General features: G+C 35.7%; 8 protein-coding genes and 5 non-coding genes across 15 annotated transcripts in view; 7 read left to right on the top strand and 6 right to left on the bottom strand.

Moving 5' to 3' along the window:
- The first annotated feature begins 446 nt into the window (after window positions 1–446).
- Window positions 447–1,431, top strand: LOC113822256 (cuticle protein AM1199-like). The gene is made up of 3 exons (XM_070129030.1): window positions 447–492; window positions 620–846; window positions 1,026–1,431. The coding sequence occupies exons 1-3, from the start codon at window positions 484–486 to the stop codon at window positions 1,264–1,266; spliced, it is 477 nt and encodes a 158-aa protein (XP_069985131.1). The 5' UTR covers window positions 447–483; the 3' UTR covers window positions 1,267–1,431.
- A 2,237-nt stretch (window positions 1,432–3,668) lies between these two features.
- LOC113822249 (cuticle protein AM1274-like) lies at window positions 3,669–4,570 on the top strand. The gene is made up of 3 exons (XM_027374791.2): window positions 3,669–3,712; window positions 3,831–4,057; window positions 4,257–4,570. The coding sequence occupies exons 1-3, from the start codon at window positions 3,704–3,706 to the stop codon at window positions 4,495–4,497; spliced, it is 477 nt and encodes a 158-aa protein (XP_027230592.2). The 5' UTR covers window positions 3,669–3,703; the 3' UTR covers window positions 4,498–4,570.
- Window positions 4,571–5,486: 916 nt separating this feature from the next.
- On the bottom strand, window positions 5,487–5,558 carry TRNAD-GUC (transfer RNA aspartic acid (anticodon GUC)). Its single transcript has one exon. It is a non-coding gene; the product is annotated as a tRNA-Asp (tRNA).
- Window positions 5,559–7,696: 2,138 nt separating this feature from the next.
- On the top strand, window positions 7,697–8,844 carry LOC113822257 (cuticle protein AM1274-like). Its single transcript, XM_027374798.2, has 3 exons — window positions 7,697–7,814; window positions 7,932–8,158; window positions 8,421–8,844. Exons 1-3 carry the CDS (start codon window positions 7,806–7,808, stop codon window positions 8,659–8,661), a joined length of 477 nt encoding a protein of 158 aa, XP_027230599.2. The 5' UTR covers window positions 7,697–7,805; the 3' UTR covers window positions 8,662–8,844.
- Window positions 8,845–9,608: 764 nt separating this feature from the next.
- On the bottom strand, window positions 9,609–9,680 carry TRNAD-GUC (transfer RNA aspartic acid (anticodon GUC)). Its single transcript has one exon. It is a non-coding gene; the product is annotated as a tRNA-Asp (tRNA).
- Window positions 9,681–10,588: 908 nt separating this feature from the next.
- On the top strand, window positions 10,589–11,516 carry LOC113822246 (uncharacterized). 2 transcript variants are annotated; one of them, XM_070129378.1, is made up of 3 exons: window positions 10,589–10,630; window positions 10,749–10,944; window positions 11,200–11,516. In XM_070129378.1, the coding sequence occupies exons 1-3, from the start codon at window positions 10,622–10,624 to the stop codon at window positions 11,334–11,336; spliced, it is 342 nt and encodes a 113-aa protein (XP_069985479.1). In that variant the 5' UTR covers window positions 10,589–10,621; the 3' UTR covers window positions 11,337–11,516. The 2 variants fall into 2 exon arrangements, with proteins under 2 accessions (XP_069985479.1, XP_069985480.1); XM_070129379.1 differs by lacking the exon at window positions 11,200–11,516 and having other exon boundaries at window positions 10,749–11,105.
- An 891-nt stretch (window positions 11,517–12,407) lies between these two features.
- Window positions 12,408–12,479, bottom strand: TRNAD-GUC (transfer RNA aspartic acid (anticodon GUC)). Its single transcript has one exon. It is a non-coding gene; the product is annotated as a tRNA-Asp (tRNA).
- Window positions 12,480–13,675: 1,196 nt separating this feature from the next.
- LOC113822275 (cuticle protein AM1274-like) lies at window positions 13,676–14,565 on the top strand. Its single transcript, XM_027374821.2, has 3 exons — window positions 13,676–13,722; window positions 13,832–14,058; window positions 14,207–14,565. Exons 1-3 carry the CDS (start codon window positions 13,714–13,716, stop codon window positions 14,445–14,447), a joined length of 477 nt encoding a protein of 158 aa, XP_027230622.2. The 5' UTR covers window positions 13,676–13,713; the 3' UTR covers window positions 14,448–14,565.
- A 780-nt stretch (window positions 14,566–15,345) lies between these two features.
- On the bottom strand, window positions 15,346–15,417 carry TRNAD-GUC (transfer RNA aspartic acid (anticodon GUC)). The gene has a single exon. It is a non-coding gene; the product is annotated as a tRNA-Asp (tRNA).
- A 1,014-nt stretch (window positions 15,418–16,431) lies between these two features.
- Window positions 16,432–17,270, top strand: LOC113822261 (cuticle protein AM1274-like). Its single transcript, XM_070129029.1, has 3 exons — window positions 16,432–16,475; window positions 16,587–16,813; window positions 16,967–17,270. Exons 1-3 carry the CDS (start codon window positions 16,467–16,469, stop codon window positions 17,205–17,207), a joined length of 477 nt encoding a protein of 158 aa, XP_069985130.1. The 5' UTR covers window positions 16,432–16,466; the 3' UTR covers window positions 17,208–17,270.
- An 855-nt stretch (window positions 17,271–18,125) lies between these two features.
- On the bottom strand, window positions 18,126–18,197 carry TRNAD-GUC (transfer RNA aspartic acid (anticodon GUC)). The gene has a single exon. It is a non-coding gene; the product is annotated as a tRNA-Asp (tRNA).
- A 1,033-nt stretch (window positions 18,198–19,230) lies between these two features.
- Window positions 19,231–25,000, top strand: part of LOC113822266 (cuticle protein AM1274-like) — a 44,126-nt gene continuing 38,356 nt past the window's right edge. Inside the window, exons 1-3 of one of the 2 annotated variants that reach the window (XM_027374817.2) lie at window positions 19,231–19,309; window positions 19,425–19,651; window positions 19,917–20,339. In XM_027374817.2, coding sequence (XP_027230618.1) covers window positions 19,301–19,309; window positions 19,425–19,651; window positions 19,917–20,154 — 474 coding nt within the window. In that variant the 5' untranslated portion in view covers window positions 19,231–19,300 and the 3' untranslated portion in view covers window positions 20,155–20,339. Of the gene's footprint in view, window positions 19,310–19,424; window positions 19,652–19,916; window positions 20,340–25,000 lie in introns of those variants that run through there. The other variant, XM_070129028.1, reaches the window with a different exon arrangement.
- LOC113822271 (cuticle protein AM1274-like) lies at window positions 23,475–24,432 on the bottom strand. The gene is made up of 3 exons (XM_027374816.2): window positions 24,329–24,432; window positions 24,007–24,233; window positions 23,475–23,858 (listed from the first exon to the last, which is right to left on the bottom strand). The coding sequence occupies exons 1-3, from the start codon at window positions 24,335–24,337 to the stop codon at window positions 23,618–23,620; spliced, it is 477 nt and encodes a 158-aa protein (XP_027230617.2). The 5' UTR covers window positions 24,338–24,432; the 3' UTR covers window positions 23,475–23,617.

The following is a 25,000-nucleotide window of genomic DNA, read 5'->3' as shown; positions in this document are numbered from 1 at the left end:
GTAAATGTACATATACAAATGCATCTGTGCATTTCTATTTATTCATTTGTATATGTGTATGTGTTTAAAAATCACTAAAATACCTTAATAACAATTACTACACACACACAGATATATGTGTATATATGTATATATGTATAGACATATACATACATATATATATATATATATACATACATATATATATATATATATATATATATATATATATATATATATATATATATATGAATGATAGCTTACATACACATGTATATACATATGCATATATTTCTCATATCTATATATTCATATTATTTATACTAGTATATACATACTTACATGCACACATATAAACAGATTACATTTAAATGGTGTTTAAAAAGAGAGAAATGGTCTTCTCGCGACCTACATTTCCCCTCTGTTGGGTATATAAAGGCGCCTGACCTGCGAACCAGCATCACTTCTTGCAGTCTCCACTAGAAGTACATCAATAGTATCAACATGAAGGCAGTAAGTCTGTGTCTTAACACTCTAGCTCCATTATCAAACGTCATAAAGTTTTAGTAAATAATAAGTTCTATACAATAGCATAAAATTGTCAAGGTCGAGAATATTTACTAATATATGAACGTTCCAGATGATTCTGTCCTTGATGGTGGTTGTGGCTGCGGCTGAGAGACCGTCCCTCTCCTACGACGCCCCTGCACCACACGTATCCTCGCCCGTCCAGCAGATCCCCATCATCCGCGACGAGCGAGTCCATCCTGCCGCTGACGGCACCTACAGCTTTGACGTGGAGACTGGGGATGGCATCGTCAGGCACGAGTCTGGCGGTCCAGGTGGCGTTCAACAGGGAACCGTGAGGTTAGTTCTTTCACTCAAAATTTTACATTGAATTAGCAATGTGTACATATGTATTATACATATATAGATGTATATATATATATATATATATATATATATATATATATATATATATATATATATATATATATATATATATATATATATATATCATACATCAAACTATGGTTTCCTTTCAGCTTCATCTTCCCAGATGGCCAAGTATTCGATCTCCAGTTCGTCGCCGATCTTAACGGTTACCAACCTCAGTCGTCCTTCCTGCCCGTCGCCCCTGCATTCCCCCACCCAATCCCCGCCCACGCCCTCGAGCAGATCGAACGTGGTCGACTTGAACTTGAAGCTCGCGCCCGTGAAGAGCAGCGTCAGTCATCAAGCCAAGGACAAGCTGCACCCGCTCGCCACTACGGCCAACCTCAGTAGTGTTTTCCCGCTGAATTTCAACATGTTTTTGTTACGCTGTTATCCTACTCCAGTCCATTTACACACACACACACACACACACACACACACACACACACACACACACACACACATATATATATATATATATATATATATATATATATATATATATATATATATATATATATATATAATCACCCCATTGTGTGAACACTTTGTAACGTTTTTCTATGCACTGAGTGTTATATAAGTTATAAATAAATGTCAAACTTCCTTCGATATTTCTAGAGAATTCGGTATCCTAATACACCTTTAAAAACATTGAAAAGTAAATAGATAAAAAGATAAAGAATAAAAGTAAGATAAATGAAAAAATGATCTCTTTTCACATTTGGCATTGCGTATCAACGTATACAGTATATGTAACAAACATATTTCGATTTTCGGACAAGATATTGCCAGCTGCTATCACCGAACCAAAATGATGAGCCAAATTTAACCACGTTTAAAATCTTATTAAGTATATTAGAAACAAGCATTATATCGTAACCATCAAATTGTTATATATACAAGATAATGAACATAGAGCATTTTTCAATTACTTATAATGAAAACAAAACAACAAACAAAAGAGGCACCTGAAGATATTCCTTTTTTCCCTTATACACCTGTTCATTAGATTATGAATAGTTACTTGACTTAATCTGAATTCAATCAGTGTCCTTTTTTGGTCACATCAATATTATAAGAATATCAAGTCTTCGTTAACGGATTATTTTCATCCATGAGTATTCGATTTGTTGAAAAGAGTATGTTACGTACCTATGTGATTTGATAACAGTGGTAAAAGAAGTGATAAAAAGATACAAACTTAGCTCCTTTTCTTCTATAAACTTTTCATAGCTTTACCATAACCAGTTTGGGATATGATAAAACATTTTTTAAAAGTTTATTTTCATGAGCATGTGAACATAAAGATATAGGATGTAATAAAACAAATCTATAGCGCCGCTTGCAATGCAAATAATTTTATTTTGAAACGGTTATACTAGTCTCGAGTTCAACAGAAAGTGTCACTGTATGCAGTACGAGAAATATCTGTGTTGAATTCTACGGAGAATGTTGAGTTCGCCGTCCTAGTAGTAAAATATCTCCCCGGCGGGGAATCGAACCCCGGTGACAGGCGGGGATACTAACCACTATACTACCGAGGAATATAATGGATTGGTGGAGAAATTAGTATTAAATCAGGATATACTTAATTGAGAAAAGTTTTTTTTTCACATACCTATTGATCAGAAACATTTTAGCCCTAAGGGCGTGCTAGCTGTTTACTTCTTTTTCTATTCCTACGCTAAAATAAGCAAACAGAACTCTTATATGTAATGAAACAAGCGCACAAAGGAAATTGGTGAATTGTGTTTTTCCATAATGAAAGACGAACAAATTAAATGATAAATTATTTGTCTTTCACACACACACACACACACACAAATAAATATGACTCAAATATTTATTTATATTCCATTTATATTTGTTGCAATCTCTAGGTATTACATAAATGCTAGAAACTTAAAATAAAAAAAGACTGAATGAGATAAATTGTCACAAGCACTAAATGAATTAATAACTTACATTTGGATATTCTTGTACCTGCTCTAGTATCTTAACTCCTCTAGACTCTTATATTAGATGACGGACACTTATTGATCTTTCACAAGCTGTGTGACACACAAATACAAACACATCTATACACATATATATGTGTATGTGTCTATACATATATTTATGTTGAAATAATACATACATGTCTTATCTGGTAAGCACTGGAATTATTCTTAAGCGGGCAATCGAATCCCAATCTCCTGCGCGACAGGAAGAAATAACTTAACTGCCAAATATTGCATTCAAGCAATATATATATGTACGTAATGAATCAAAAAAGAAAGTCTGTACACACATAGGGACGCAAACGCGCACGCGTATATATATATATATATATATATATATATATATATATATATATATATATATATATATATATATATATATATATATATAATGTATATGTGTGTGTGTTAATATATATTGATAGATTATTAAAAACAGGTTTGTACTAAATGCTACGCAAATATAGATACATATATATGTGTTTGTGTATGTTTGGGTGAGCACATGCATAAACGTATGTGTATATGTTTAAGCACACACACAAACACGTTTATACATATGTAATATCTATATATATGTATATATATATATATATATATATATATATATATATATATATATATATATATATATAAACTCACTGTTTACACATAGTCAGCGCTTAAGAGGGAAATGGTCTTCTCGCGACCTACATTTCCTCTCTCAAGGGTATATAAAGGCGTCTGGCCTGCGAACCAGCATCACTTCTTGCAGTCTCCGGTAGAAGTACATCAATATTATCAACATGAAGACAGTAAGTCTGTGTATTCAGAGCATTTTGTTTCCATGTCAAACGTCATAAAGTTTTTAGTAAGTAGTACTATAATAACAGGAAGGTAAAAAATACTCAGTCACATATATAAACGTTCCAGCTGATTCTGTCCTTGCTGGTGGCTGTGGCTGTGGCTGAGAGACCGTCCCTCTCCTACGACGCCCCTGCACCACACGTATCCTCGCCCGTCCAGCAGATCCCCATCATCCGCGACGAGCGAGTCCATCCTGCCGCTGACGGCACCTACAGCTTTGACGTGGAGACTGGGGATGGCATCGTCAGGCACGAGTCTGGCGGTCCAGGTGGCGCTCAGCAGGGGACTGTGAGGTTAGTTCACATTCGCTCTTCATAATTTTACACTGAAAGAGATAAGAGTAAGGCCTTTAAACGACAATAAATGTAAAAGTCGTCTCTGTGTGTAAATATATATATATATATATATATATATATATATATATATATATATATATATATATATATATATATATATATATATATATATATTCAAGCTATGGTTTCCTTTCAGCTTCACCTTCCCAGATGGCCAAGTCTTCGATCTCCAGTTCGTCGCCGATCTTAACGGTTACCAACCTCAGTCGTCCTTCCTGCCCGTCGCCCCTGCATTCCCTCACCCTATCCCCGCCCACGCCCTCGAGCAGATCGAACGTGGTCGACTTGAACTCGAAGCTCGCGCCCGCGAAGAGCAGCGTCAGTCATCAAGCCAGGGACAAGCTGCACCTGCTCGCCACTATGGCCAACCTCAGTAGTGTTTTCCTACTGCTCTTCAGCATGTTCTTGTTACCCTGTTATCCAACTCCGATATATATATATATATATATATATATATATATATATATATATATATATGTGTGTGTGTGTGTGTGTGTGTGTGTGTGTGTGTGTGTGTGTGTGTGTGTGTGTGTGATCACCCCGCTCAGTGAACACTATGTAACGTTTTTCTATTATATAAGTTATAAATAAATATGTCAAACTTCTGTCGGTATTTCTAAACAATTAGGTATCCTAATACACCTTTAAAAAAATGAGAAATAGATAAATAAAAAGATAAAGAATAAAAATAAAATCAATAAAAGAATGATCTCTTTTCACGTTTGGCTTTGCGTATCAACGTATACAATATATGTAACATACATATTTCGATTTTCGGATAAGACACTGGTAGCTGCTATCACCGAACCAAACTGATGAGCCATATTTAACCACGTTTAAAATCTTATCTTATTAAGTATATTAGAAACAAGCATTATATCATAATCATTACATTGTTATATATACAAGATAATGAATAAATAGCATCTTTAAATTAATTGTAATAAAAAAAGAGAGATACCTGAAGCTATTCTTTTTTTCCTTGATACAATCCACCTGTTCATTAGATAACAATAAGTATTTAAGTTAATCTGAATTCAATTGGTGTCCTTTGCTGGTCACATCAGTTTTACAAGAATACCAAGATACTAACTTTTATAAACATTTCCTGAGAATTACCATAACCACTTTGAGATAAGATGAAAGATTTTCAAAAGATTATTTTCATGAGCATATGAATATAAAGATATGGGATGTGGTAATAAAAAATAATTTATAGCGCCGCTTGCAATGCAATTAATAGTTATTTTGAAACGGTTATACTAGTCTCAAGTTCAACAGAAAGTGTCACTGTATGCAGTACGAGAAATATCTGTGTTGAACTCTACGGAGAAATGTTGAGTTCGCCGTCCTAGTAGTAAAATATCTCCCTGGCGGGGAATCGAACCCCGGTCTCCCGCGTGACAGGCGGGGATACTAACCACTATACTACCGAGGAATATAAAACCTTGGTGGAGAAATTTGGGTAAATTCGGAAAAAGACGTCAACAACACTTTTCGGGACGAAACTAGATTCGTTCGATTTCTATTGTTTTGGTTCGGTTGATTCTGGTGTTCATATGCATCGGAAATAGCTAGATAGTCTTTTCCATACCAGAGTTGCGCTACTCTTGATATACTGCATGTGCACTATGGAATTCTCGTTCTCTGCTGTAATCACAGTACCGATTTAGTCACAATATTGTTTAATGCAGGGGGCTGTGCCCCCTGCAACCACCCATGGGGGGCTGCCGCCAACCCCCGCCCAGAAAAACAAAGAATCCTCCAAGTATTCACGGCAGGAGAAAGCGTCGGACAGACTCGGCATCGGGTGGTCCCGCATGTCGGTAGTTACGAAAATTACACTGCATGGGGCTGCCGCCCCCCTACCCCCGCCCAGTAAAACAAAGAATCCTCCAAGTATTCACGGCAGGAGAGAGCGTCGGACAAAGTCGGCATTGGGCGCTTCCACATGCCGTTCGTACGCATTCGAAGCACCGTACATTTAGTCACTTCAGGGAAAATAAACCTAAAACATACCTATACAGTGGAGGGGCCGGGGTGAGGGTCGTCATATCAATGGAGCGGCTTGCGGGAGCGGAAGCGCTGAAGAGGTCTGCGTGAGCACCAGCGACGCGACGGCCGATCGCAGGGCATTTCAGAGGGTAGAACTCCGTATTCACGTAATAGTTTCAAGCTCAAAATAACTTTTTATAAATTGGAATGGTTTCATACCACATCCTAAACACACAGAAGTCATTGCGAGACTAATTTGAAAATTGAATTTCATAGCTTCTATTTTAGCTAATGTTTATTCATTGGCTGTTTCCCTCGTGAATTCTTTCCCCATTGGCTATTAAATTAACCGCCAAACAATTGACCAATGAAATCGTGACACTGACCGTCACAGGCGAGATAACAAGAACAGTACGTGTACGAGAGACCACGCGCATGCGCAGTGAAGAATTTGGTCAGTATTCCCGCAGCTCCCGTGTAAATCCCACCTCGTTTTATAATAATTTTTATTTATTTTAAAAATTAAATAACTTCGTTAATATTAATTTCCGAGACAAGTTTATTTAAGGAAAAGTGATTGTTAATTATATATCTTCAATGCTATGAGGTTAGTTTTCGTCGATTCAATGTTGACGCCTTTTTCCAATAATACGGAGTATTAAATCAGGATGTACTTAATTGATAAAAAAAAAAAAAAATCACATACCTATTGATCAGAAACATTTGGTTAATCTTAACTGAAGGCGTGCCAAATGTTTACTTCTTTTTCTATTCCTACGTTAAAATGAGCAAATATAACTCAGATTTAATGAAACAAGCTCACAAAGAAAATGGGTGAATTGTGTTTTTCCATAATAAAAGACAAACAAATTAAATTATAAATTATTTGTCTTTCACAAAAAAAAAGAAAAGAAAAAGAAAATATGACTCAAATATTCATCTATATTCGTTGCAATCTCTAGGTATTACATATATGCTAGAAACGTTAAATTAAAAAAGGCTGAATGAGATAAATTGTCACAAGCACTAAATGAAAGAATAACTTACATTTGGATATTCTTGTACCTGCTCTAGTATCTTAATTCCTCTAGACTCATATATTAGATGATGGACATTTATTGATATTTCACAAGCTGTGTAACACACAAATACAAACACATCTATGTACATATATGTGTGTATGTGTATATACATATATTTATATTGAAATAATAAATACATGTCTTACCTGGCAAGCATTGGAATTATTCCTAAGTGAGCAATCAAATCCCAGTCTCCCGCGTGACAGGAAGAAATAACTTTACTGCCAAAAATTGGATTCAGGCAATATACATAATGTATATAATGAATCAAAAAAGGAAGTCTTGATATATTGATAGATTAAAAAAAGGTTTGTACCAAGTGCTACGCACATATAGATACATATATATGTGTTTGTGTATGTTTTGGTGAGCACATGCATAAACGTATGTGTATATGTTTAAGCACACACACAAACACGTTTATACATATTTAATATCTACCTTTATGTATATATATAAACTCACTGTTTACACAGAGTCAGCGCTTAAGAGAGAAATGGTTTTCTCGCGACCTACATTTCCTCTCTCAAGGGTATATAAAGGCGTCTGGCCTGCGAACCAGCATCACTTCTTGCAGTCTCCGGTAGAAGTACATCAATACTATCAACATGAAGACAGTAAGTCTGTGTATTCAGAACATTCTGTCTCCATGCCAAATGCCATGAAGTATTATTAAGTAGTACCATAATAACAGGAAGGTAAAAAATACTCAGTCACATATATGAACGTTCCAGCTGATTCTGTCCTTGCTGGTGGCTGTGGCTGCGGCTGAGAGACCGTTCCTCTCCTACGACGCCCCTGCACCACACACATCCTCGCCCGTCCAGCAGATCCCCATCATCCGCGACGAGCGAATCCATCCTGCCGCTGACGGCACCTACAGCTTTGACGTGGAGACTGGGGATGGCATCGTCAGGCACGAGTCTGGCGGTCCAGGTGGCGTCCAGCAGGGTACTGTGAGGTTAGTTCATTCGCTCCTCATAATTTTACACTGAAACAAAAATGTGTAAACCTGCTCCGCAAACACAAGGCCTTTAAACGACAATGAATTTAAAAGTCGTGAGTGTGTGAATATGAATATATATATATATATATATATATATATATATATATATATATATATATATGTGTGTGTGTGTGTGTGTGTGTGTGTGTGTGTGTGTGTGTGTGTGTGTGTGTGTATGTATATATATATTTTTTTTCAAGCTATGGTTTCCTTTCAGTTTCATCTTCCCAGATGGCCAAGTCTTCGATCTCCAGTTCGTCGCTGATCTTAACGGTTACCAACCTCAGTCGTCCTTCCTGCCCGTCGCCCCTGCATTCCCTCATCCTATCCCCGCCCACGCCCTCGAGCAGATCGAACGTGGTCGACTTGAACTCGAAGCTCGCGCCCGCGAAGAGCAGCGTCAGTCATCAAGCCAGGGACAAGCTGTACCTGCTCGCCACTATGGCCAACCTCAGTAGTGTTTTCCTACTGCTCTTCAGCATGTTTTTATTACCCTGTTATCCTACTCCGATATGTGTGTGTGTGTGTGTGTGTGTGTGTGTGTGTGTGTGTGTGTGTGTGTGTGTGATCACCCCGTTCTGTGAACACTATGTAACGTTTTTCTATTGAGTGTTATATAAGTTATAAATATGTCAAACTTCTGTCGGTATTTCTAAACAATTAGGTATCCTAATACACCTTTTAAAAAATGAGAAATAGATAAATAAAATAAAGAATAAAAATATAATCAATAAAAGAATGATCTCTTTTCACATTTGGCTTTGCGTATCAACGTATACAATATATGTAACATACATATTTCGGTTTTCGGATAAGACATTGGTAGCTGCTATCACCGAACCAAACTGATGAGCCAAATTTAACCACATTTAAAATCTTATCTATTAAGTATATTAGAAACAAGCATTATATCGTAACCATTAAATTGTTATATATACAAGATAATGAATATAGAGCATCTTTCAATTACTTGTAATGCAAAAAAAGAAAAATAAGAGGTACCTGAAGCTATTCTTTTTTTTCCTTGATACAATCCACCTGTTCATTAGATAACAATAAATATTTAAGTTAATCTGAATTCAGTTGGTGTCCTTTTCCAGTCACATCAGGTTTATAAGAATATCTAGATACTAACTTTTATAAACATTTCCTAAGAATTACCATAACCACTTTGAGATAAGATAAAAGATTTTTAAAAGATTATTTTCATGAGCATATGAATATAAAGATATGGGATGTGGTAATAAAAAATAATTTATAGCGCCGCTTGCAATGCAAATATTTATTTTGAAACAGTTATACTAGTCTCAAGTTCAACAGAAAGTGTCACCGTATGCAGTACGAGAAATACCTGTGTTGAACTTTACGGAGAAATGTTGAGTTCGCCGTCCTAGTAGTAAAATATCTCCCCGGCGGGGAATCGAACCCCGGTCTCCCGCGTGACAGGCGGGGATACTAACCACTATACTACCGAGGAATATAATGAATCCGTGGAGAAATTAGTATTAAATCAGGATATACTTAATTGATAAGTTTTTTTTTCACATATTGATCAGAAACACTTTGTTAATCCTAACTGAGGGAGTGCCAAATGAGGTAAATTGTCACAAGCACTAAATGAATGAATAACTTACATTTGGATGTTCTTGTACCTGCTCTAGTATCTTAACTCCTTTAGACTCATATATTAGATGATGGACATTTATTGATATTTCACAAGCTGTGTAACACACAAATACAGACACATCTATATACATATATATGTGTATGTGTCTATACATATATTTATATTGAAATAATATATACATGTCTTACCTGGCAAGCATTGGAATTATTCCTAAGCGAGCAATCGAATCCCAGTCTCCCGCGTGACAGGAAGAAATAACTTTACTGCCAAAGATTGGATTCAAGCAATATACATATGTATATAATGAATCAAAAAAGGAAGTCTGTCACACATAGGTACGCAAACGCGCACAAGCATATATATATATATATATATATATATATATATATATATATATATATATATATATATGTGTGTGTGTGTGTGTGTGTGTGTGTGTGTGTGTGTGTGTGTGTGTGTGTGTTAATATATATTGATATATTATTAAAAACAGGTTTGTACTAAATGCTACGCACATATAAATATATATATATGTGTGTTTGTGTATATTTTGGTGAGCACATCCATAAACGTTTGTGTATACGTTTAAATACACTCAAGCACATTCATACATATTTAATATCTACATTTATGTATATATATAAACTCACTGTTTACACATAGCGCTTAAGAGGGAAATGGTTTTCTCGCGACCTGCATTTCCTCTCTCTCATGGGTATATAAAGGCGTCTGGCCTGCGAACCAGCATCACTTCTTGCAGTCTCCGGTAGAAGTACATCAATCCTATCAACATGAAGACAGTAAGTCTGTGTATTCAGAGCATTCTGTCTCCATGTCAAGCGCCATAAGTATTAGTAAGTAGTACTATAATAACAGGAGGGTAAAAAATATACTCAGTCACATATATGAACGTTCCAGCTGATCCTGTCCTTGCTGTTGGCTGTGGCTGAGAGACCGTCCCTCTCCTACGACGCCCCTGCACCACACACATCCTCGCCCGTCCAGCAGATCCCCATCATCCGCGACGAGCGAGTCCATCCTGCCGCTGACGGCACCTACAGCTTTGACGTGGAGACTGGAGATGGCATCGTCAGAAACGAGTCTGGCGGTCCAGGTGGCGTCCAGCAGGGGACTTCATAATTTTACACTGAAACAGAAATGTGTAAACCTGCTTCGTAAACACAAGGCCTTTAAACGACAATGAATGTAAAAGTCGTCTCTGTGTGTGTGTAAATATGAATCTCTCTCTCTCTCACTCTCTCTCTCTCTCTCTCTCTCTCTCTCTCTCTCTATCTATCTATCTATCTATCTATCTATCTATATATATATATATATATATATATATAATCAAGCTATGGTTTCCTTTCAGTTTCACCTTCCCAGATGGCCAAGTCTTCGATCTCCAGTTCGTCGCCGATCTTAACGGTTACCAACCTCAGTCGTCCTTCCTGCCCGTCGCCCCTGCATTCCCCCACCCAATCCCCACCCACGCCCTCGAACAGATAGAACGTGGTCGACTTGAACTCGAAGCTCGCGCCCGCGAAGAGCAGCGTCAGTCATCAAGCCCGGGACAAGATGCACCTCCTCGTCACTATGGCCAACCTCAGTAATGTTTCCCATTGACCTTAAACGACAATTTGTTCTTGTAACCCTGTTATCCTACTACAATCCACACACACATATATATATATATATATATATATATATATATATATATATATATATATATATATATATATATTATCATTATTATTAATTCCACTATGTGAACGCTATGTAACGTTTTGCTATGCATTGAGTGTTAAATGTTATAAATAAACATGCCAAACTTTTATCGGTATTTCTAAACAATCAGGTATTCTAATACACAAACCTTTAAAAACGTTGAAAAATGAATCGGAAAACTGATAAGCCAAATCTAACTACGTTTAAATTTAATCTTTATCAAGTATCTTAGAAACAAGCATTATATCAAAACCATCAAATTGTTTTATATATAAGATAATAAATAAAGAACATCTCTCATTTGCTTATTATGAAAACAGAACAAGAAACAAATGAGGTACCTGAAGCTATTTTTTTTCCTTGGTACAATCCACCTGTTCATTAGATAATTAGTTGCCTTAATCTGAATCAAATTAGGGTCCTCTGCTAGACACTTCAAAATATAAAATCTTCGTTAACTGATTATTTTCGTCCGAGTTAAATCGATTTGTGAGAGTAATAACGTTACTTCGTTATGTGATCTGATAACAGCGGTAAGAGTAAGAGATGAAAGATACGACCTGAGCTCCTCTTCTTCTATGAACTTTCCAGAGCATTACCATAGCCACTTTGAGATACAATAAAAAAAAATAATAATAATAATAGTAAAGTTTATTTTCACGAGCATTTCAATATAGAGATATAGGATGGGAATAAATACAAATTTATGGCGCCATCTGCAAGACAAATGTTTATTGGAAACGCTTATACTAGTCTCAGCTTCAACAGAAAGTGTCACTGTATGCAGTACGAGAAATACATGAGTTGAACTCTACGGAGAATATTGAGTTTGTCGTCCTAGTAGTAAAATATCTCCCCGGCGGGGAATCGAACCCCGGTCTCCCGCGTGACAGGCGGGGATACTAACCACTATACTACCGAGGAATATGTATGTGCCGGAGAAACTTTATTTAAATCAGGATAGATTTAATTAATATCTAGAAGTCTTTTTCACAAATATATTGATCAAAAACATTTTGTCAATCCCTCTGTTTACTTTTTTCTCTATTCTTATGCTAAAATTAGCAAATATAACTTTTATGTATAATGAAACTCTAAGGAAATGGGTTCATCGTGTTTTTGTTCAACGAAAGATGAACAAATCAAATGATAAATTAAATTATAAAAAACGACTCAAATATTCTTTAATATCTAATTTATATTCGTTGCAATCTTTGGACATTCCGGATATACCAGAGACTTTAAATTCAAAAAGACTGAATGAGATAGAATTGTAATGATCACTAAATGAATGAATAGTTTACATTCGGATATCCCTGTACCTTCTTTGGTATCAACTCCTCTAGACTCATAAATCACATGGTGGACTAATTTACATTTCACAATCTGTGTAACACACAAATACAGACACACATAAATACACACACACACACACACACACACACATATATATATGTGTGTGTGTGTGTGTGTGTGTGTGTGTGTGTGTGTGTCTATATATATTTATATTGAAATAATACATGCATGTCTTACCTGGCAAGCATTGGAAATATTCCTAAGTGGGCAATCCAAAGATTGGATTCAAGCAAAACAAATATAATAATAATAATAATCATTATTATTATTATTATTATTATTATTATTATTATTATTATTATTATTATAAAGATTCAAAATAGTAAATAAATCTGTACACACATACGCACGCAAACGTGCACACACAAATATATATATATATATATATATATATATATATATATATATATATATATATATATATATATATATATATATGAGTGTGTGTCTGTTAATATGTATTGATAGATTATTAAAAACAGGCTTGTATCAAGTGCTATGTACACATAAGTACATATATGTGTGTTTTGGTGTGTAAGCTTATGCATAGATGTGTGTATATTTTTAAACACACACATTTATACATATGTAATATCTACATTTATGCGTATATATATATATATATATATATATATATATATATATATATATATATAAACTCACTGTTTCCACATAATGGTTAGGAGGAAAATGGTCTTCTCGCGACCTACATTTCCTCTCTCACGGGTATATAAAGGCGCCTGGCCTGCGAACCAGCATCACTTCTTGCAGTCTCCACTAGAAGTATATCAATCCTATCAACATGAAGGCAGTAAGTCTGTGTATTATAAGCATTTTGTTTCCATGTCAAACGTCATGAAGTATTAGTAAGTAGTACTAGAATAGTAGGAAGGTCAGTAATACATGTATGAACATTCCAGCTGATTCTATCCTTGATGGTGGTTGTGGTTGCGGCTGAGAGACCGTCCCTCTCTTACGACGCCCCTGCACCACACACATCCTCGCCCGTCCAGCAGATCCCCATCATCCGCGACGAGCGAGTCCATCCTGCCGCTGACGGCACCTACAGCTTTGACGTGGAGACTGGGGATGGCATCGTCAGGCACGAGTCGGGTGGTCCAGGTGGCGCTCAGCAGGGAACTGTGAGGTTAGTTCATTCACTTCTCAAAATATTACACTGAAACATAAATGTGTGTAAACCTGTATATACATGGCCTTTAAAAGACAATGAATGTAAGAGTCGTCTCTATGTGGGTGTAAATATGAAACTATATCAAACTATGGTTTCCTTTCAGCTTCACCTTCCCAGATGGCCAAGTCTTCGATCTCCAGTTCGTCGCTGATCTTAACGGTTACCAACCTCAGTCGTCCTTCCTGCCCGTCGCCCCTGTATTCCCCCACCCAATTCCCGCCCACGCCCTCGAGCAGATCGAGCGTGGACGTCTTGAACTCGAAGCTCGCGCCCGCGAAGAGCAGCGTCAGTCATCAAGCCAAGGACAAGCTGCACCTGCTCGCCACTACGGCCAACCTCAGTAATGTTTTCTACCTGAACTTCAACATGTTCTTGTTACCTGTTATCCTACTCCATTTTTTCTGCCCCATTATATAACGCTATGTAACGTTATATGTTATAAATAAATCTAAATCAAACTTCTGTTGGTATTTCTAAACAATATGGTATCCTGATAAACCTATATAAACAAAAACAAAAAATAAAACTTTCCTTTTCACATTTGGTTTTGCGTGCCAACGTATAAAGTATATATGATATTCAGATTTCGATATTTCAGACCACAAGACATTACCAGCTGCTAATGAGCCAAATTTACCAAGCCTAAAACCAATTTTTATTACGAATATTAATAAGCCATCAAATCGGTGAATATATGAAATAATGAATAAAAAGCAATTTTCATATAATGAAAAGAAATATAAACAAGGGAGTTACTTGAAGCTAATAAGTTTTTCCCTTCTATGATCCACCTGTTCTCAAGATTAACAATAATTAGATCACTTAATCTGAAGCAAAACAGTGTCTTTTTCTGCAGTCTCAAAAGTTTTACAGGGATATCAGATCTTCGCTAACAAATTATTTTCCCAGTGTTAGTTTAGTCTGTGAAATAATGTATGTTATGACATGCGATTTAATGGCAATGGTAAAAATAAATGATAAAAAGATACAAACTTCTTTAAGCTATTAGGTTTCCTTAACATTACACTATTCAATGCTGATCGAACTATCAGAAGTTTTAGATAAGACAAAGGTTTAAAACGGATTTTAATAAGCATCTGGTAACAAAGATTTATTTATGGTATCGCGTGTAAAGGAAATACTTACTTCGTCTCAATCATAACTGTCCCCTTATGCTTTACTAGAAACGAAGTAAACTGTACGGTGAGCTATGTTAAGGTTGTCGTCCAGATGGTAAAACGTCTCCCCGGCGGGGAATCGAACCCCGGTCTCCCGCGTGACAGGCGGGGATACTAACCACTATACTACCGAGAAATACATTTTTTTATTTGAAAGTAAACCTAAATTATTATATATTTAATTAATATCTAAATGTCTTTTCACAATTCTTTTGTTCAGAGTCCTCACTAATTCTGTCATTTCTACCGGTGGTCGTGCCGCGCACCTTTCCTCTGTTTCTATTTTAAAATAAGGAAACATAATTCGTTTATCTCTTAGATTGGTAAATTGTTTTTCGTTTTGTTTTTTCATCGAAAAATTTAAAAATCATATTATGACTGATTTCTTTCACTAAATCAATCTACGACTTCAATATTCATTTGTATATTTAGTTAATATTGGTCACGATCCCTGAAAATTCTATACTTTTAGTTTAGAAGGACTGATTGAAGTGAAATCGTCATAAACACTAAATCAATAAAAAAAGCTAACATTTTGCCTACTCTAAAATCTCATCTCTAGACTCAGATTAGAGGACGGACTCATTTACAGTTTTTTTAATACAAGTAGATATGTAGAAAAATATTTATATTTACATATATCTATACATTTTTTTCTGGGAGGTAATCAAATTAGATTGATTTCTTTTTCAAATGCAATTATTTTGAAGTTGATATGATCAATCTATTTTAGTATAATCCCTAGGTACTGGAGAGCAGTAACTTTAAACCAGAAAAGGCAGAATGAACTGTATAATTTATGTGTGTGTGTAGTTGTATATGGATGTGTATGTGTACGTGCGTGTGTGTGGTTGTGTGGTTCTGTACATATATACACACTGAAAAAATGTATTTATACTGGAAAAATTCCTCGATTGGCTATCGAATCCCAGTCTCCCACTTATTTATCTTCTTTATTTTATATAAATATAAACTGAGATATAGATTCAAATGCGTGTGTACGTGAACATGTGTGCAATACTTTATATCGATTGCTATATACAACAGGTGCTTAAAAAGCGGAATGTAAATGTTACTTCTTATCGCGACCTACATTTCCTCTCTGAGGAGTATATAAAGGCGCCAGGCCTGCGAACCAGCATCACTTCTTGCAATATCCACTAGAAGTACATCAATATTATCAACATGAAGACAGTAAGTCTGTTTCTTAGCATTCTGGTTCCATGTCAAGCGTCATTTTAAAGTAGTAGTATTATGAAATTTGGTAAAATCAACAATATTTACTAACATATATGAACATTCTAGCTGTTTCTGTCCTTGCTGGTGGCTGTGGCTGCGGCTGAGAGACCGTCCCTCTCCTACGACGCCCCTGCACCACACACATCCTCGCCCGTCCAGCAGATCCCCATCATCCGCGACGAGCGAGTCCATCCTGCCGCTGACGGCACCTACAGCTTTGACGTGGAGACTGGGGATGGCATCGTCAGGCACGAGTCTGGTGGTCCAGGTGGCGCCCAGCAGGGAACCGTAAGGTTAGTTCTTTCACTCCAAAATTTTACACAGAAACAGAAACGTGTGTAAACCTGCTTCGTTTACACAAGGCCTTTAAACGACAGTGAATGTAAAAATCGTCTATGTATATATGTAAATATGAATCTATATATATAACTATGGTTTCCTTTCAGCTTCACCTTCCCAGATGGCCAAGTCTTCGACCTTCAGTTCGTGGCCGATCTTAACGGTTACCAACCTCAGTCGTCCTTCCTGCCCGTCGCCCCTGCATTCCCCCACCCAATCCCCGCCCACGCCCTCGAGCAGATCGAACGTGGTCGACTTGAACTCGAAGCTCGCGCCCGCGAAGAGCAGCGTCAGTCATCAAGCCAAGGACAAGCTGCACCAGCTCGCCACTATGGCCAACCTCAGTAATGTTTTTCCAATGAACTTGAAATGTTCTAGTTATCCTACCCCATTTTTTTTTTTTTTTTTTTTGACCCACTATATGAACGCTATGAAACGTTTTGCTATGCACTGAGTGTTTTATATTATAAATAAATGTAAATCAAACTTCTGTTGGTATTTCTAAACAATATGGTATCCTGATACATAAACCTATATAAAGAAAAACAAGAAAATAAAACTTTCCTTTTCACAATAGGTTTTGTGTATCAACGTATAAAGTATATGTAACATTCAAATTTCGATATTTCAGACCACAAGACATTACCAGCTGCTATCACCGAAACAACCTAATGAGCGAAATTTAACCACGTCTAAAACTAATTTTTATTACAAATATTAATAAGCCATCAAATCGGTGAATATACAAAATAATGAATAAAGAACAATTTTCTTATACTCATAAAAAGAAATATGAACTAGGGAGTTACTTTAAGCTATAACATTTTTCCCTTCATGTGATCCATCTGTTCATTAGATTAACAATAATCAGATTACTTAATCTCAGGCAAAACAGTGTCTTTTTCTGCAGTCACAAAAGTTTTACAAGGATATCAGATCGTCGCTAACAAATTATTTTCTGTGTTAGTTTAGTCTGAAATAATGCGATTTAATAACAATTGTAAAATAGATTATAAAAGATACTTATATCTTTAAGCTATTAGATTTCCTTAACATTACACTATTCAATGCAGATCGAACTATCAGAAGTTTTAGGTAGGACAAAGGTTTAAAACGGATTTTTTAAGCATCTGGTAAAAGAAATATTTACTTGGAAACGAACTCACCAGTCTCGTGTCAATCACAACTGTCCCGTTTTGCTTTACTAGAAATGAAGTAAACTCTACGGTGAATTATGTCAAAGTTGTCGTTCTGATAGTAAAAGGTCTCCCCGGCGGGGAATCGAACCCCGGTCTCCCGCGTGACAGGCGGGGATACTAACCACTATACTACCGAGGAATACGTTTTCAATGTTGGCAGAACTACAATAGGATATAACTAATTCATATCTAAATGTCCTCACGAATCCTAATTAACTATGTCATTTTTAACGGTGGCCGTGCCGTAAATCTGGTTACTTCTTTCCTCTGTTTTTCTTTTAAAATATGGAAACAGTTCGTTTATCTCTTAGATTAGTAAATTTTGTTTTTCTTTTTTCATCGAAAGAACTAACAAATCCTGTTGATTGATTTTTCTTACTAAAATAATCTACGACTTCAATATTCATTTATATATTCTGTTAATATTGGTTACGATCCCTGGCCATTGGAAACTTTCAATTTAGAAGGACTGATTGAAGTGAAATCGTTATAAACACTAAAAAAAAATAAAATAAAATAAAAAAAATAAAAACAGCTGACATTCTGCCCAGATTAGATGATGGACTTCTCTATATTTTCAAAAGTTTTCTAATACATGTAAATATGTAGGTATACATGTATATGTACGTATATTTATCCATGTCTTTTTTCTGGGAGGTAATTAGATTAAATTGTTTTCTTTTTCAACGAATAAGAATAAAGATAAACATTTTTTCTTTCACTACTATGATCTTTAAGTTGATACTTAGATATTCAATATATTTTAGTATAATCCCTAGGTACTGGAGACCTTCGATATAAATTAGGAACTTCTGAATGAGGTGAACTTATTTTCAATATAACCTGTATGATTTATATATGTGTATGTGTGTGCGTGTGTGTGTGTGCGTGTGTGTGTATGTGTGTGCGTGTATGTGTGTGTGTGTGTGGTTCTGTATATATACATACTGAAAAAATACATATCTATACTGGAAAAATTCCCCGATTGGGTATCGAATCCCAGTCTCCCGCTTATTTATCTTTTTTAATAAATATATACAAAGATATAGATGCACATGCGTACGTACGTGAACATACATGCAATGCTATATATCGATTGCTATATACAACAGGTATATAGGGAATGTAAATGTTACTTCTTATCGCGACCTACTTTTCCTCTCTGAGGGGTATATAAAGGCGCCAGGCCTGCGAACCAGCATCACTTCTTGCAATATCCACTAGAAGTACATCAATATCAACATGAAGACAGTAAGTCTGTTCTTTAGCATTATGGCTCCATGCCAAGCGCCATAAAGTGTTTGAAAGTAGTAGTAATGAATTTAGTAAAATCAACAATATTTACTAAAAAATATAAACGTTCCAGCTGATTCTGTCCTTGCTGGTGGTTGTGGCTGTGGCTGAGAGGCCGTCCCTCTCCTACGACGCCCATGCACCACACACATCCTCGCCCGTCCAGCAGATCCCCATCATCCGCGACGAGCGAGTCCATCCTGCCGCTGACGGCACCTACAGCTTTGACGTGGAGACTGGGGATGGCATCGTCAGGCACGAGTCTGGCGGTCCAGGTGGCGCCCAGCAGGGAACCGTGAGGTTAGCTCGTTCTCTCTTCACATTTTTACACATGCAGAAAGGTTTTTGTACCTGTTTCGGGTGTACAGGGCATTTAAACAACAGTGAACTATATAATCAAGTCTGTCATGCATATACAAACATATATATACAAACGTACCCTTACACACACACACACACACACACACACAATATATATATATATATATATATATATATATATATATATATATATATATATATATATATATATATATATATATGACAACCTATGGTTTCCTTTCAGTTTCACCTTCCCAGATGGCCAAGTCTTCAATCTTCAGTTCGTCGCCGATATTAACGGTTACCAACCTCAGTCGTCCTTCCTGCCCGTCGCCCCTGCATTCCCCCACCCAATCCCCGCCCACGCCCTCGAGCAGATCGAACGTGGTCGACTCGAACTCGAAGCTCGCGCCCGCGAAGAGCAGCGTCAGTCATCAAGCCAGGGACAAGCCGCACCTGCTCGGCACTACGGCCAACCTTAGTAGTGTTCTCCCACTCGTACTTCAGCGACATTATGCCCGCTCTCTTTATTTCGTACTCTTTTCTGATTTTCTTCATCCCTCTACTGCATGTATGATGTATCATTATTATTTTGTTTATTTATTTATTTGTTTATTTATTTATTTTGTTATACCTATTTGTAAATAAATAAATATCTAGATTGGCGTCAAGTACTTTCTAAACGCCCTACAATACTAAGGGTTTTATTATTTCAATGAGACTAAGAAGTAAAATCGCGGTTTTCCACTGTATACAATTAGCTTTGCTTGTTGCTGTATACTATCGTGTTACTTCGATATATTACTCTATTTATAAAGCTGATTACCTAATCAGTCTTCTATAGATTATAAAGTAATCATCAGTGTAAGAAAGACCTAAGGAATTTTATAGACCTCAAACAATTAAATTCAAATAATGAAAAGTAGTCAGACATTTCCACTGTTACCCATTGGCATAGTAACGGGGGGCAATTTTCGTTGCTCCAAACAACGCCTAGGAAGAGAGTCGGAAAGTTGTACAATTATGTTAATAATTGTTGTTTAATATTTTCATTTATTTGTTGTAGCATTTTAAACGGCATATCAGTTTTCCTGTTTTGAGTTTCTTTAATACTGGATGTTTTACGCAGACTTATAAATTTGCATGTATATGTCATTATTCCTCTTTTCTTATCAAACTTAGAATATATAAAATAAAAATAAGTGGGAGGGTTTAAAGTTACCTAGTCCACGAGCGGCCAAATGCATAGCACCTTATGCATGCATGTGTGTGTGTGCACATATATATATATATATATATATATATATATATATATATATATATATATATATATATATATATATATATATATATATATATATATATATATATGTACATATATACATATATACACATATAATTACAAATATATATATATGTATATATGTACATATTCATAAATACATATGTATATATATACATATTTGTAAATATATATGCATATATGTGTTTTTTGTATATATGTATGCATAAAGATATATATACGTATATATATATATATATATATATATATATATATATATATATACATATATATATTAGATATATATATATATATCTACATATATGTGTCTATATATACATTATATATATGCACACACATATATATATATATACATACATACACACACACACACACACACACACACACACACACACACACACACACACACACACACACACACATATATATATACATATATATATATATATATATATATATATATATATATATATATATACATATATGTATATATATATACATGTGCATATGTGTGGACACATACAGCGACAGATTAAATGAATTGCTGTTAGGGGAAATCTAATATATACATCATATGTATATATATGTATATATATATATATATATATATATATATATATATATATATATATATATATATATATATATATATATATAGGCAGACAGATAGATAGATACACATGTATATATATATATATACATATATATATATATATATATATATATATATATATATATATATATATATATATATATATATATATATATATATATATATATATATATATATATATGCATATACATACATGATGTTTATATATACACACACATGTACACACACACAGACGTATATATATGTGTGTGTGTATGTGTATATAATTGTAAGTATTTATGTGCATGTATATGTGTGGACATACAACAAGAGATTAAATGAATTACTGTTAGAGAAAATAAAATTTATCAGAGTAACCTTGTTTGCAAAAACATTCCTGAGATAACCATAACCTGTCCGCCTCATTGATCATAATTGATAGACTTCTTGTTCTCATGTTTTTTTATATTAAAGAAGATCGGGTAGTTTGTTAAGATCAATGGAATGCATGGCGATTCACATGACTTCTTAGGACACACACATCCTATATTTGGCTTCCGTGATTTACTATATGATTCCTACAGTGTAAATCTGCTGTTCCCAATTTTTTTCTCGCCATACCGTTCGTATGGGGTATCGTAAAGGTAACGTGATTTCAATCCCGAAGGAAATGTAGTAATGGCAGTTTCTGCATGTTCTTGTATCATGTGATATTTACACCATTTTTCTTTGTGAATTGGATGTTGTGGCATCTATCATATTTTCGTTCTTTGAATGAATTTGTGAATTTTGATTGAAACTTTCGGCATGCTGCAATGCGCGATGCCTAAGGGCGCAACTGATGAAAGTCGATACTGAAGGGAATTTTGAAGTGCCCTTCTTCTCTTACCTTATTTTCAGCCATTAAAGCCTCTTCAGAGCAGTTAGACAGGAAGCAAACTCGAAGTTATAGTTCAAAGTGTGGACACATACAGTGACAGATTAAATGAATTGCTGTTAGGGAAAGTTTTAGAAATACATATATATACATCATGTATATATATATAGATAGATAGATACATATGTATGTATGCATATACATACATGATGTTTATGTATATTTAGACACATGTACACACACACGCATATATATATATATATATATATATATATATATATATATATATATATATATATATATATATATATATATATATATGCATGTATGTATGTTTACATAATTGTAAGTATTTATGTGCGTGTATATGTGTAGACATATAAAGCAAGAGATTAAATGAATTACTGTTAGAGAAAATAAAATTCATCAGAGTAACCTTGTTTGCGAAAACATTCCTGAGATAACCATAACCTGTCCGCCTCGTTGATCTTAATTGACAGATTTCTTGTTCCCGTGTTTTTTATATTAAAGAAGTTCGGGTAGTTTGTTAAAATAAATGGAATGCATGGCAAGGCAAGTGTCTCTCATTCAGCTGACTTCTTAGGACACACACATCCTATATTTGGTTTCTGTGTTTTACTGTATGATTCCTACATTGTAAATCTGTTGTTCCCCAATTTTTCTCTTCATGCCGTTCGTATGGGGTATCACAAATGGAGTAAAGTGATTTCAATCCCAAAGAGAGTAAAGTAGTAATGCCAGTTTCTCCATGTTCTTGTATCATGTGATATTTAGACCATTTTTCTTTAACATTTCTGTGTTAACATTTGGATATGGTATCTATCATATTTTCGTTCTTTGAATGAATTTGTGAATTTCAAGTGAAACTTTCGGCATGCTGCAATGCGCGATGCCTAAGGGCGCAACTGATGAAAGTCGATACTGAAGGGAATTTTGAAGTGCCCTTCTTCTCCTACCTTATTTTCAGCCATTAAAGCCTCTTCAGAGCAGTTAGACAGGAAACAAACTCGAAGTTATAGTTCTATATTTATAGATATGTCAGTGCTATATCAGCTACAAATCGTTATGCCACACAGAAGTAACAAAGTGATGAAAAATGGTATGATGTTGCGAGAACAATATAGGGATGTCGGAGTTCACAGAGAGGCCACTTTACTGAGGTTGACCATAAAGGCGAGAAGGAGTGGCTTGTCCCTGGCTTGATGACTGACGTTGTTCCTCGCGGGCGCGAGCTTCGAGTTCGAGTCGGCCACGCTCGATCTGCTCGAGGGCGTGGGCGGGGATTGGGTGGGGGAATGCAGGGGCGACTGGAAGGAAGGGCGACTGAGGTTGGTAACCATTGACGTCGGCGACGAACTGAAGATTAAAGACTTGGCCGTCTGGGAAGGTGAAGCTGAAAAAACAGTAAAACGTGTGAGTGGGCCTATCTTCATAGACTATGGCACATCATTATACCTAGAATATGTACGTGTGTACAAATAAAAGTATATTGATAATGCTATCTACATACGCATTTTAATCTGGAAAGAGATTCAACTTACCTTACGGTTCCCTGCTGTGCGCCACCTGGACCGCCAGACTCGTGCCTGACGATGCCATCCCCAGTCTCCACGTCAAAGCTGTAGGTGCCGTCAGCGGCAGGATGGACTCGCTCGTCACGAATGATGGGGATCTGCTGGAGGGGCGAGGATGTGTGTGGTGCAGGGGCGTCGTAGGAGAGGGACGGTCTCTCAGCCACAGCCACAACCACCAGCAAGGGCAGGAGCAGCTGGAACATTCATTTATCTGAATAACTCCTTTTATTTTAGGACTGGTTAGTAATACTTGACGTAATAACCACATTATTGAAAACCATCAACTTACGGTCTTCATGTTCGATAGTGTTGATGTCCTGGTGTCAGCAGCAGGAAGTGATGCTGGTTCGCAGGTCTGACATCTTTATATACTTCTCAGAGAGGAAATGTGGGTCGCAGCGAGATTTATCGTCTACATTCCACTTTTTAAGCTCCAGTTGCTGTAGGATGTATCTTTAATTATTCATCATGAAGTATCAAGAGTTATCATAGTTGAGTAGTAATTACCTTAATTAGGTTTCTTATAAGCTACTGTTCTGGATAAAATTGCTATGGAAACATCCTGTAAACATTCACTAATAGGAAAGATGCCAGGTGCAGCCAGTGCCTTTTGTGTGCTTGTTTTTATATATATGCGGGGATCTGAAAGGATTCTGAATATATTGTATTTTTTCACTAGCAAAAATCATCACGTCCTACTGATTGTTTACATATATACAAATATATATATATATATATATATATATATATATATATATATATATACAAATATGTATTTGTATATCATACACATACATACAGAAACAGAGACACACTCCAGTGCTTATTGTTGTTATTGTTAATGCATATCGTCCTAACCAAAACGTCACTTTATGAAAACACACCAATTTATACGTATGATTATACACAAACCACTAATAATCTCTCTCTTTTTATACACACCCACACGCGCGTATGCATA

The sequence above is a fragment of the Penaeus vannamei genome, chromosome 13 (assembly GCF_042767895.1).
Source record: "Penaeus vannamei isolate JL-2024 chromosome 13, ASM4276789v1, whole genome shotgun sequence".
NCBI classification, from domain to species: Eukaryota; Metazoa; Arthropoda; class Malacostraca; order Decapoda; family Penaeidae; genus Penaeus; species Penaeus vannamei.
Note: the sequence above shows the minus strand (reverse complement) of the source record. Positions and strands in the feature narration are given on the sequence as shown.